Here is a 14,065-nt window from a genome sequence, read left to right as displayed (position 1 = left end):
GCAGTGTTCTATGTACAAACTGCACAGTTCTACAGAATGACGAGCTATATCAAAGACTACATCGGAACCCCAAAAAATACAGTGGAAAGTAAACTCAAAAGAGGAAAAGATGGCAGAACCCAAGAAGAAGAAAGTTTAATATCTTAGGTGTCCCGGAAATAACTCTGAAGAAAAGCTCCCTTTTCTTCATTCATCATTTACTCTGATTCATTTGGGACCTGGAGGGTTCGTGGATGGATTCTGCACTGAGGACGATGAAAACGCAGGCAAATTCATTCCTGGCTGGAACGGTGGCCCTGGTTGGGTAGGTATGACCACAGGCTGTTGAGCTGGTCCGGGAATTCCTACCCACTGTACTGGATAACTGGGCCCCCCCACAGCATTATACTGACAGACATGGGACACTCCATATGATGGTAATGGCCCCGGAAACGAAGGGAGTGGGAGTCCTTGTGGTGAGGAGGTGGGAACAGCTCCACGGATTTGGGGCAGAGAAGAAATCCATGTTGGTGTGTAGCCCAGAGCAGATGGAGTATTCTAATGAAAACAAAAATAAAAACAAAAGATCAGTTTATTTGGCAGAAGCTTTTACCCATCTATGTTCCTTCCTATTCTTTTTGGCTTACTGCTCCCATGATTACTATGAGTGGCTACCATTTTTGCAGCACCTTCTGTGTGCTAAGCATAGTTACATACCTTGTCTATTTCATCTTCATAACTGCCCTGCAAGGTAGGCATTTTCAGATGTGGAAAAAGAAGCTCAAAATTGATAACAGCTGACACACTAAGCAAATTCATAGTGAGCTGAGGATTTGAACAATGTTCCAGCTAACTCTAAGGGCCCTGCTAAATCTCTGTTCAGTTTAGTGTCTCCTGCCCTCATGCTAGCATTACTCTTCTATTTTAATTTCCTTCTGCCAGTCTCGGGCATTCCCTTATTCAGCACCACACACAATAGCCCATCTTACTATATTACATAATTCTTTGAAGACAGGAGAGCATGATTTAGTATGGCATGGGGGAAAGAGCCTAGGATACAGTAGGTGCTCAATAAATGTCACCTCCCTACCCCCTTCTACTCACTGTCTTTAAATAAAGTCTGACATTTCTGTTATATTTTTGGAAATTTAAACTCAAGACAATTATGCTTTTGGCAATATTGAGGAAATATATTCCTGTCTGACTCTTCTTATCATATTGTATTATGATTAAGCATATGTATAAAGATTACTGAAATCTTATGCACATGGGACTAATAAGTCTAATGGAAGTAAATAATTCCAACTCAAAGGCGAGATTGGTATCAGTTCCAAATGCTTAGTTCTTATAAAGTGAATGGTCAAGCTAAAACCATTTCAACTAAACTGAAAGTTTCAAGCTAAAGTTAGGGTAAAGATTTTGAGCTTGAAACAAAAATGACAATAGCCCTAACTGGTTTGGCTCAGTGGATAGAGCGTCAGCCTGAGGACTCAAGGGTCCCAGGTTCGATTCCGGTCAAGGGCATGTACCTTGGCTGTTGGCACACCCCCAGTAGGAGGTGTGCAGGAGGCAGCTGATCGATGTTTCTCTCTCATCGATGTTTCTCTCTATCCCTCTTCCTTCCTCTCCGTAAAAAAATCAATAAAATATATATTTTTTTAAAAAAATGACAATATCTCTTTGAGGTGAAAAAACCCCCAGACATTTGCTTAAGTTTCAGCAATCCCTTTTCAAATCAGTGTTTTTGTTCTGTTAAAGTAAAACTGAATTTAACACTTCTGATTCAAATGAGCATATACAGTATGATTGCATTTTTTATACATATACTTGAGGCCCAGTGCACAAAATTTGTGCACTGATAGGGTCTCTAGTGGCTGCAGGCTGGGGCCTCCTTTCCTTCCCCTGGCCAGCCCTGCCCCCTGGTCAAATTCCCGGACAACTCTAGGTTGAGGGGGCAATTTGCATACTATGCTTTTATTATATAGGATTTCCATGTATCCATATACAGACATGGAAAGATACCTAAAATGGTGCTTATCTAAAGCTAGTGACAATTATATTTGGGTGGTGGGATTTGAAGGCAGTATTTTAAATTTTGTACTTTTCTGCATTGATTAAATTCTATAACAAGCATTTTATGAACAATAATGTGACTTTATTTTTAAAAGACTGAATTGGATATTTCAAAAGCATCTCAGGCCCTGGCTGGTGTTGCTCAATGGTTAGTGTTGACGTGCGCACCAAAGGGTCGCAGGTTGGATTCCTGATCAAGGGCACGTAACTGGGTTGTAGGTTCGATCCCTGGCCCCAGTTGGGGCACATGCGGAGACAATTGATGGATATGTCTCTCTCACATCAATGTTTCTCTCTCTTCCCCATCCCTTCCACTCTCTAAATATCAAACACACCCAGGCATGTGCCCTGACTAGGACCCCTAGGTGTACAGGATGACTCTCAACCAACTGAGCCACACCAGCCAGGGTTTTAATTCTTATAAATAAAGAGAATTGGGTATAAACAACTTACTTCATGTACTTTGTTCCAGTTGTCAGTCTCTAATTTGTGTTGACTCTGTTTAAGTTGGTTTAAACTTGGCTTAATAAGAGAATTTCCAACTGTTTCCTTTGTCCAGTCATCTACCAATTTGTGTAAGTCATCTGTGAACATCCCTTTTTTACTAGCTGGAGATTGCTGGCTTGATGATGTATTACTCTCCGCACATGGTGGATCTATAAGGAAAACCAGGGAAACCATGAAAAGGAATTAAAAATGATAAATACTCTATTTGAACACCAATGCAATTGACAGAGTAAGCAGACATTTCAGTTTAGCTGGGGCAGTTCTGGTTTAAAGCTGTTGTCCTGAAGTAATTACTAACAATACTCCTTTCATTCTCAAACATTTCCTCTTGTCTGGACTGCAAATAATATGTTCACCTTAGGTATAAATCAAGTACAATAAATAGTAATGTTGCTTAAAAAATTAGCATCAACCCTAATCTTTTCATCAGTTTCCTCAGATAGATACTTAGAAGAGTTAAAAAAACAATCACAGAATGTCAAAAGTAGAAAGAATCTTAGAAGTCTAATCTAAACCAGTAGTTTTATAATGGGGAGAAGAGGCCCAGAAAAATTAATTGACGTGCCTGGGTTAACGCAATTAGTTACCATAGAGCCAGGCCTGGAAATATGAAGCGGAGACAGGAACTCTCTTTTCAGTATACCAGCTAGGGCGAAAATCTCCCTATTTTAAAGTTCGTTGAGCCCTGGCTTGTTTGGCTCAGTAGATAGAGCATTGGCCTGCAAACTGAAGGGTCCTAGGTTCGATTCTGGTCAAGGGCATGTGCTTCAGTTGCAGGCTTGTTCCCATGCTACCACGTGCAGGAGGCAACTAATCAATGTGCCTCTTTCACATCAATGTTTCTCTCTCTCTCTCTCTCTCTGTCGCTCCCCCTCCCTTCCACTTTCTCTGAAAACCAATGGAAAAATATACTTGGGTGAAGATTAACAAAAAATAAATAAAATCCACTGATTAACACCCTTCATTCCATCTACAACTTCAATTCCACTTTGCCATATAAATGAACATAGTCACATGTTCCAGGGATTTACACACAGATGTCTTGGGGTGGGGGGTGACCATCATTCCATCTACCACAAATTCTATTGAAATCTCACATACATCCTTAACGTACACCTTCAACTTCCACCTTGACTTTGCACATATAACCAAGGAAGTCTGACTTAACTAACAACTTCTTTAATAGTTAAATAGAGACTGATCCTTAAAAAAAAAAAAAGTACACCCCTAGCTGGGTTTGCTCAGTGGTTAGAGTGTTGGCCCTCCAACTGAAGGGTCATGGGTTTGAGTCTGGTCAAGGGTACATACCTTGGTTGTCGGCTCCATCCCCAGCCCTGGTCTGGGAGGGTGCTAGAGGCAACCAATTGGTGTGTCTCTCATGTTCATGTTCCTCTGTTTCTCTCTCCCTTTCTTCCATGCTCTCTAAAAATCAATGGAAAAAATATCAAGTGAGGCTTAACAAAAAAAAGTACATTTTCTAATATTCTCATAAGTAATAAAGATCTTGTATCAGATAGAACATGACTATAATTTTAAGATTAACTTTGTTGGCAACACACAACAAACTCTAAATGTTAAACCAGCAGTTCCCATTAATTGCTAAAATTTCAAAAAGTACTTGGGGACTGAAATTGGGCCTTAAGGTATTTGTTTTCCAAATAAAAACATGAAATACATTAATCTGCTCTCCAGAATCTCTCATCTATCCTCATCATTATTTCATAAAAGAACATTTAACACCAAAAAAAGTAGAAAAGAATCTCAGATTGTGCACATCTTCAAATCATCTTAGCTTAATAAAAAATACATGATCATTATTTTTCTCATTTTGCTGATCTTTGACCAGTTTTTTTTAAAACCATTTTTTAAAATCGATTTACCTGTAGCAGCTGAATCACTGTCCACCTGTGTCAAGGACTGGGGGCGGCTTCGAAGTTTGCTTCTTAAAGATCTTGGTCGACGCGATGGGGATGCAGATGGCAGAGAAACCACAGATGACTGATGTTTGCTATCTTTAATTGCCCGGAGGCGATCATAGAGATCCTGAAGCTCCTTATTCTGCTGGGTTTGAAGATTTATTACCTCCTGAATATGTCTACATAAAAATGAGGCAGAAAGCGTTTTAATGGTGCTGGTTCCATACAGATGAGCTAAAAAATGCCACACCAGTACAAGTAAAGTTTAACAAGGAATTTAGATGAAGGATGTGGATATACAGAATGTTTTCACAATTTTAAAATGGGAAATGTCTTTTTTTAAAAAAAATAATTTTATTGATTTTTTACAGAGAGGAAGGGAGAGAGATAGAGAGTTAGAAACATCGATGAGAGAGAAACATCCATCAGCTGCCTCCTGCACACCCCCCACTGGGGATGTGACCACAACCCAGGTACATGCCCTTGACCGGAATCAAACCTGGGACCCTTCAGTCCGCAGGCGGACGCTCTATCCAGTGAGCCAAACCAGCTAGGGCAGGGAAATGTCTTCTTAAGCATATCCTTAAACTAATCAGACATAAAGAAGAAAGGTCAACAAACTGACAGGAATAAATTTCTAAAACTTCAATATAGTGAAAAACGGCAAAAGAAAATTTAAAGTCACAGAGCATTGATAATATCAAATTTTTCTTTATTATATGATGCAGGTATAAACAAGAAAAAAAGTATCTGCATTATATAGAAAAGGTTACTATTTAGAATATGTAAATAATTCTTAAAAATCAGTAAGAAAAAAAGAAACTATCTTTTAGAAAAGAGGGAAAGAATATGAAAAGGTGACTCCAAAGAAAAATACAAAAAACAAATAAATGAGATGATGCACAACCTCACTTTTAGTTAATACAATTTTTAAAAAAATGAATTCATCAGATTGGAATAAAACTAAAAGGATCAACAATATCCAGCCCAATGTTGTTAAGAAGTGGGAAAATAGGCACTTTCATATGTTTTTGTTTGGTGTGCAAAACGGTATAGCTACATTTGATAACAATAGCACTATCTATGAATTTAAAAAGTGCATATCTTTTAACACATCAATTCTACTTTTAGGTATTGAGCCTACAAAAATACTTGCATAACTGTATAAAAAATAAGGATGTTCACTTCAAGCAAAACATGGGATAAAACTGAAATGTCCATTAAGGAGAGATTAAATAAACTTTCAATGGTGATAAGCTATTTCAGTGTATGGAATAAAGATTATTTGTGCAAACATGAATATACACTGGTGACAAAGTTAAGTAAAAAACTGCAGCATAACGTGTATTATGATAAACTTTTGTCAAAAGCAAAAACTATATATTTGTAAATGAAACAGGTCACAGTGGCTGAGAAGTTATATTAGGGCATGAGAAATAGGAGATGGATTTTTGTAATTTCCGAAGTGATAAGAGCAATGGGAGAATCGTTTGTTATATTATTTGGTCTTGTGTCTTCAAATAGCTCCAGTTCCTGAAATAGCTCCAGAGTAAGAAAGATGAAAGGAGTGTCTTGTTATTCATAATGAGAAACGATGCACAACCTCACACTGGTGTCTAGGTCAATCAAGTGACTTCTGTAAAAATCCCAAGGGAACCAGCCAAGTGATTATAGGATGAGAATTTTCAGCTTCCCCCGGCCCTCCACCTCTGGTGAGGGGTGCGGCTGGAGATTAAATTAATCACCTATGGTCAATGATTTTCTCAGTCACACCTATCTAGATCAAGATCCCATAAAAATTCCTGTATTACAAGGTTCGGAGAGTTTCTAGGATGGTCGGAGAGTGGCACTCATGGGAGTGCATGAAGTTCCATGTTCCTACCCCCATACCTTGCCATTTGGCTGTTCTTGAGTTGCATCCGTTGGTGGGAACCTCCAATTTATAACAGGCTAGTCAGAAGCATAGGTAATACCACCAGGACTTGTGATTGGCATCTGGGGCGGGGTGGGGGGGGGAAGTCTTGTAGGACTGAGTTCATAACTAGTGGGATCTGATGCTGTCCTTGTAGTTTTCAATCATTACAAGGTCATCAGTCCTGCCCAGCCGGCATGGCTCACTGGTTGAGCGTCGACCTATGAACCAGGAATTCATGGTTCAATTCCTAGTCAGGGCACATGCCCGGATAGTGGGCTCAGTCCCCAGTGTGGGGCATGCAGGAGGCAGCAGATCCATGTCCCACTCTCACATCGATGTCTTTCTCTCTCTCTCCCCCACCCTTTCCTTTCTGAAATCAATAAAAATAAATATATTTTAAAATGCCACCAGTCCTAAATTAGTTAGCAACCTAACAGTTGTATAAAACCCAGGGCACCCCTAGCTGGTTTGGCTCAGTGGATACAGTGTCAGCCTGCAGATTGAAAGGTCCCGATTTCAGTCAGGGGCACATGCCTGGGTTACGGGCTCAATCCCCAGTAGGAGGCGTGCAGGAGGCAGCTGATCTATGATTCTCTCATCATTGATGTTTCTCTCTCTCTCTCCTGCTCCCTTCCTCTCTGAAATCAATAAAAATACATTAAACAAACAAACAAACAAACAAACAAAAACAAACCAAACCCAGGGCAACTAGCTAGGTGACAAAAGAGAAACAGTTCTTACTTTTCTCGTAATTTTTGAAGCTCCACCTTCAAGTCCTCATCCTCTATTTCGGATTCATCATCACTGCTCATTGGGGAAGATGGTGAATAGAAGACCGAGTCCTCTGTCTCAGCACAGAATTTTTCTGCTTGGAGTGGTAGGCACTGATCGCTCTCCGGATGACTCTCTGCCACAGAGTTCCCTGTGTCAGTAAGAGTGGCTGAAAACTCACCATCAGAGCAAAGCTGTTTCTCAACAGTAAGTCTCTCTCCCCCTTTGAGCGGCAGTTCAGAGCCAGACTGCATGCTATTTCCTGTCGCTGAGTTTTCTTCCAATTCCTTTTCCGGGGTTATAGAAGATCCATCAGTCTCACCAGCTGTGCTGAAAGATGAGCTGTCTCCTGGTTTAGGAATTGGTTTAACTTCCTGAAAGGTTTCATGAAGAGCTTCTAGGTTCTGAGGAGAAAATACAGTCTCTGGACTGTGCGTGGCAGGTTCTAGTTCTACTACCTGAGCCTTTGCTGTTTCAGTGAAGGCTGGAGCTTCTTCACTAGAATGGCTTGGCATGTTATTGAAGGCTGACCCGTGTTGTATTCCACTGCATGTCACTTTCTCGGCCTGCTGCTGAGGGATTGTAATCACCTGAGACACAAAAAGGCAAAAGTGGCTGGCTCCGCCTAACTAAAGAGCAAACCCACAAAGAAATTCAGGATCAACATGTGGCACAGACAAGTGGCTGTTCTGCTTGTGACGTACATATATTGGTAATACCAAAGCTTTAAAATCCCATGCATCTCCCCACATTGCAAGTCTTTCTTTTTAATTTTGTTATTTGTTGATTTTAAAGAGACAAGGGGGGGGGGGATGGAAGGAGAGAGGGGGGAGGGAAGAAGGGAGGGAGAGAGAGAGAAACACTGTTTCACTTATTCATGCATCCATTGGTTGATTCTTGTGGGTGTTCTGACAGATTTACCCTACAACCCTGGTGTATGGGGACGAGGCTCTAACCACTGAGCTACCCCACCAAAGCTTCAAAGGCTTTCAAATGGTCCCCTTGGGTAAAGAACCTTGGCACTGATTGCGCAAATAAAATTCCACAATTTAAAAAAGTCCATAATTAAAGATGCCAAGATTCTAAAAGACATGAAATGGGAATTATAAAAACAGATGACCCAATCTCCCACCACAAAATAATGAACCCTTTCTGTGTTCTCTTCCAGCTACTAAAATCCATTTTTTTTTAAAGGATGCCATTCATTCATTCACTCATTCATTTTCCATCGCTATTTATCCCCCTATATAAATCCCCATTTCTTTAGACACCTTTACTGGATGGCTTCAAAAGATTAAGGGATGCAAATTAAATATGACAATGATCTACACCAGCGGTTCTCAACTTGTGGGTCGAGACCCCTTTGGGGGTCGAACGACCCTTTCACAGGGGTCGCCTAAGACCATCGCAAAACACACATATAATTACATATTGTTTTTGTGATTAATCACTATGCTTTAATTATGTTCAATTTGTAGCAATGAAAATACATCCTGCATATCAGATATTTACATTATGATTCATAACAGTAGCAAAATTACAGTGATGAAGTAGCAACGAAAATAATTTTATGGTTGGGGGTCACCACAACATGAGGGACTGTATTAAAGGGTTGCAGCATTAGGAAGGTTGAGAAGCACTGATCTACACTGTCTTCAATGCTGTTGCCTGTTACAATGCACTGTAGATAAGGATTTAATGAAAAGCACAAACCTGGAACCGTCCCCGCTGAAAGGATCCACTCATCAATTTGCATCTACTCAAAGGCCTACTATTAGCTGTGGACTCTACTACCAGAGGAATGGGATCAGGAGCAACTGTGGATATCACATCATCTGTTTCCACTGTAAGTTTCGCCAAATTGTAAGGAGAAAAGAGAAAATTGGGTAAGACTAAATTTGTTTTCATTACCAAAAAATGAAGAAAAGCAGAAAAAGCTTAACTCCGGCTAGACAATTAAAAAGTGTTACCCTAACTCTCAACCAGACATTGCAAGATTTATCCCGACTTAGTATCTATATGAAATGGAAAACTACAAAATCAAATTTCTTACAGAAGGAAAAATAAAGTGGCAATGACATTAATGGGATGTGTCACATACATGGGCTACGTGGAAAAAGTGGCAACATTTGTGTATGAAGAAAAAAACCAAAAACCAAACAGAAGTAAATGAAAAGTGATGTTACCTAGTCTAGGTCCCTGACTGTAAGCACACTACCTTGACGGACTTTTGATCTCTTGAAAAAGCTGGTTGACTGCCGTAGCCTGTATGCCCAGCTTTTTAATTTGCGAGTCCAGGATTTCTTGCTAATAGGATTTTTGAGACTAGGACAAGTAAAGCTTAGGCCAAAATATCCACCTCCTGTGTGCAGACGAGTGGCTCCACCGCTTGGCACAGCAGCAGGATGGGCCTCTGGATCCCCTGGAAGTGAGGCATCTGGGGACATCTCCTAATGGAGACAAAAAGACAAAAATCAAAATGGTAATAATTTAGATAAGGTGTAGCAGTTGGTTATACCATTGCAGTTTCTTGTATGGACTAATCGGTAATCAAAAATAGAATGCCATGTATACTTGCATTAATAGTACCATTTCAGACAGAACCTGAAGTATTCAAGCTATAGAATGAAGCCTTCCCCTTTCTTTAAAAATATTATTTAGACATCAGGCCCTGGCAGAGCTCAGTTGGTTAGAGTGTCGTCCCCATCCAACCAAGGCTGTGGGTTCAATGCCAGGTAATGGCATATATAAAAATCAACCAATGAGTGCATAAATAAGTGGAACAAATGGCTGTCTCTCCTTCTCTCCCCCCCTCCCTTTTTCTGTCTAAAATCAGTAAATAAAAAATATATATTATTTAGACAAGAAGAGAATATGAATCTTCAATCCTAGAATATTTTCCCTTATAGCAACTTTGAAAAATTAAAATTATTTCCTTCATATGCACTAATTTACTAAAAATGGTTACTGAAACCCTATACTCTTTTTCTTCTTTTTAAGTTTTTTAAAATGTTTTTTAAATTGATTTCAGAGAGGAAGGGAGAGGGAGAGAGAGCGACAGAAACGTCAATAATGAGAGAAAACCATCAATTGGCTGTCTCCTGCATGTCCCCTACTGGGGATCAAGCCCACAACCCGGGAATGTGCCCTGACCAGGAAACTAACTGTGACCTCCTGGTTCATAGGTTGATGCTCAACCACTGAGCCACACTGGCTGTGCGAAACCCTATATTTTTAAACTGAACATTTTTATTTATGCTTGTTATCTAAACATGTAGATTTACAGGAAAATATTACCAAATCAAATTTCTTACTTTATGTAAGCACACAGAAATTTACAATGGATCTCAAAATTATTTCAAATTCATGCTCAAAAACTGTTAACATCAAGCCACACATGGCTGGCAATAAAATTACTCTTCCCTCTTCTTGACCTCCTATCCCTCTCCTAAAAAAGCCAGAATTAACTGTTGTAGTCTAAATAAGCACTTTAAAAATAAGTTTCCTACAATAATTAACACAAAAATTAATATACACAATCAAAAATACTTTCGGAAACATGAGAATGGTCACTACTAGTCTAGAAAGTTAAAGGAGCCAGAACCGGTTTGGCTCAGTGGATAGAGCGTCGGCCTGCGGACTGAAAGGTCCCAGGTTCGATTCCGGTCAAGGGCATGTACCTGGGTTGCGGGCACATCCCCGGTGGGGGGTGTGCAGGAGGCAGCTGATCGATGTTTCTCTCTCATCGATGTTTCTGGCTTTCTATCCCTCTCCCTTCCTCTCTGTAAAAAATCATTAAAATATATTTAAAAAAAAGAAAGTTAAAGGAGTATTAAAAAGCTCAAGGAATGGAATTTAGCATTTGTCTGAAGGAAGACAGCCTAAGTGGCACTAAGTATATTGCAGTCTTGGGTAAGAATTAACATTTGGGGCAGGTTAGCAGTGATTGAAAATAAAATTCTAAACAATCAGTTTTTATTTTCCAAAATCCCATTTGGAATGGTAATAATACTACCTTCATGAAGAGGAAAAATAGCCCTAGCTGGTTTGGCTCAATGGATAGAGCATTGGCCTGCAGACTGAAGGGTCCCGGTTTGAGTCCTGGTCAGAGTACATGTCCGGGTTGTGGGCTCAATCCCCAGTATGGGGCGTGTAGCAGGCAGCCAATCAAGGATTCTCTCTCATCATTGGTGTTTCTATCTTTCTCTCCCTCTCCCTTCCTCTCTGAAATCAATAAAAAATATTTTTTAAAAAGAGAATATTCTCAATGATATTATAATGTAGAAAGTGTTGCATTGGTCCCACTGAAATTACAGACAAGACTTTTCATAAGTAATAACTGGATCAATGTGGTAAATCACATACAAGTTCTAGCCTCCTTTACCAATCCAAATTCACAGACACGACAGGAAAAACAGATGTAGACATATGCATATATAATTAAAGGAGGAAAAGGCAGCCCATGACATATGCAGGAACTGTTACAAAATGTTGCAAATTCGAGTGGCGGATATGGGCAGTGGGAGAGAATCCTGGCCGACCAAGATAATTAGTGGTTGGCTAGAACACTTATAAAGTTCCACACGATCTGTCTTCTCTTTGCCTCTTCAACATCATATCATAACACCCTCCTACATGCTGGCCTTCTTTTGGTTCCTGGCACAGGTCTCCATCTGTGAATGTCACCGCCAAATACAAGTCCTTCCTTGACCACCCTACATGAAGTCATCCCGAGTCTTGCTATTACAGCCCTTTACTTAATTATTTATCTTTTTAGGGTCTATCTTCCCCCACTGGAATGTGAACAGCACAAAAACAGAGATCTTGACTTATTCAATGCTCACTGAGTGGAAGGGTAAACTGCTTGGGGTAGCAAAAAAGGAACAGCCAGGCAGTCTGGTCCTTCTCTCTCCACCTCCACAGCAAGCAAAAGACAGCGGGAGACATCTGCTCCCAAATCAAGAGTGGGAAGAGGAAAATGTGTGTGGCCAAGGGAAAGGTCAGCAATGTAGGGAGGAGACAACATCCAAGAAAAAGGGGAAGCTTGTTTACTGGGCCACCCTCTAGGCCAGCGGGTGCCAACCTTTCGGACCTCACGGACCACCAGTGGTCCTTGGACCACCAGTTGGCGACCGCTGCCCTAGGCAGCATTAGAAACAAGGTGTAATTCAGTGCCAGGAAGCATGGCCCATGCCTTTCTCCAAATTACTGGAGGAAGCTTATAATAATGACGCATAGTATTTATGAGGCGACCAACAAAACATGTTATGGGGGGGAAGAAAAGATGAGTACATAACTAAGAATCACCAAACACTTAAGGGAAATCAACACAATAAAAAAAACCACTAAACTCAACAAACAGAAGAATAGCCAAGGAAATAGCATTAAAAATATAAAATAAGACTAATATCTTCAAGAGATGTATGAATATACAACATCCACAAGAAAAAAACAATGTACATATAATTACTAGAAATTAAAAACATAACCATCGATATTAAATAGCTCAATAAGCCCAGAAATCGACCCGAACCAATATGCTCAATTAATATTTGACAAAGGAGACAAGAACATACAATGGAGTCAAGACAGTCTTTTCAATAAATGGTGTTGGGAAAATTGGATAGATACATGCAAAAAAAATGAAACTAGACCACCAACTTACACCATACACAAAAATAAACTCAAAATGGATAAAGGACTTAAATGTAAGACGGGAAACCATAAAAATACTAGAGGAATCCAAAGGCAACAAAATCTCAGACATATGCCGAAGCAATTTCTTCACCGATACATCTCCTAGGGCATTGGAAACTAAAGAGAAAATAAACAAATGGGACTACATCAAAATAAAAAGCTTCTGCACAGCAAAAGAAACCATCAACAAAACAACAAGAAAGCCCACTGCATAGGAGAACATATTTGCCAATGTAATCACCGATAAGGGTTTAATCTCCAACATTTATAGGGAACTCATACAACTTAACAAAAGGAAGATAAACAATCCAATCAAAAAAATGGGCAAAGGACCTAAACAGACACTTTTTTAAAAGAGGACATTCAGAAAGACATGAAAACATGCTCAAAGTCACTAATCATCCGAGAGATGCAAATCAAAACAACAATGAGGTACCATCTCACACCTGTCAGAATGGCAATCATCAACAAATCAACAAACGAGAAGTGCTGGAGAGGATGCGGAGAAAAAGGAACACTTGTGCACTGCTGGTGGGAATGCAGACTGGTGCAGTCACTATGGAAGACAGTATGGAGTTTCCTCAAAAAGTTAAAAATGGAACTCCCATTTGACCCAGTGATCCCACTGCTAGGAATATATCCCAAGAAACCAGAAACACCAATCAGAAGGGATATATGCACCCCTATGTTCATAGCAGCACAATTCACCATAGCTAAGATCTGGAAACAGCCTAAGTGCCCATCAGCAGATGAGTGGATTAGAAAACTGTGGTACATCTACATGATGGAATACTATGCTGCTCTAAAAAGGAAGGAACTCTTACCATTTGCAACGGCATGGATGGAACTGGAGAGCATTATGCTAAGTGAAATAAGCCAGTCAATGAAGGAAAAATACCACATGATCTCACTCATTACTGGACAATAAAGACCATTATAAACTGATGAGCAAAAATAGATATGGAGGCAGAGCAGCATCGAACAGACTGTCAAAGTACAGCGGGAAGGCTGGGGAGGGTTGGGTGGTGGGAAGGTGGGGTAAGAGATGAGGACTTGTATGCATGCATATAAGCATAACCAATGGACACAAGACACTGGGGGTTAGGGGAGGCCGGGGGAATGTGAAGGGGAGAAGAAAAAAAAAGGAGACCTATGTAATACTCTTTGTAATACTTTAAGCCAGGGGTCTTCAAACTTTTTAAACAGG

At 40.1% G+C, this 14,065-nt stretch overlaps 1 protein-coding gene across 1 annotated transcript in view; it reads right to left on the bottom strand.

Moving 5' to 3' along the window:
• Window positions 1-207: 207 nt before the first annotated feature.
• The window catches only part of WNK3 (WNK lysine deficient protein kinase 3), a gene marked incomplete at its 3' end in the record, with an annotated part of 103,364 nt that continues 89,506 nt past the window's right edge, over window positions 208-14,065 (bottom strand). The window contains exons 18-23 of the mRNA XM_081115437.1: window positions 9,380-9,611; window positions 8,875-9,005; window positions 7,132-7,751; window positions 4,440-4,654; window positions 2,506-2,708; window positions 208-537 (exon numbers count right to left, since the gene is read on the bottom strand). Of these exons, the coding sequence (XP_080971563.1) occupies window positions 208-537; window positions 2,506-2,708; window positions 4,440-4,654; window positions 7,132-7,751; window positions 8,875-9,005; window positions 9,380-9,611 (1,731 nt within the window). The remainder of the gene's footprint in view (window positions 538-2,505; window positions 2,709-4,439; window positions 4,655-7,131; window positions 7,752-8,874; window positions 9,006-9,379; window positions 9,612-14,065) is intronic.

The sequence above is a fragment of the Myotis nattereri genome, assembly GCF_964212035.1.
Source record: "Myotis nattereri genome assembly, chromosome: X".
In the NCBI taxonomy this organism is placed as follows: domain Eukaryota; kingdom Metazoa; phylum Chordata; class Mammalia; order Chiroptera; family Vespertilionidae; genus Myotis; species Myotis nattereri.
Note: the sequence above shows the minus strand (reverse complement) of the source record. Positions and strands in the feature narration are given on the sequence as shown.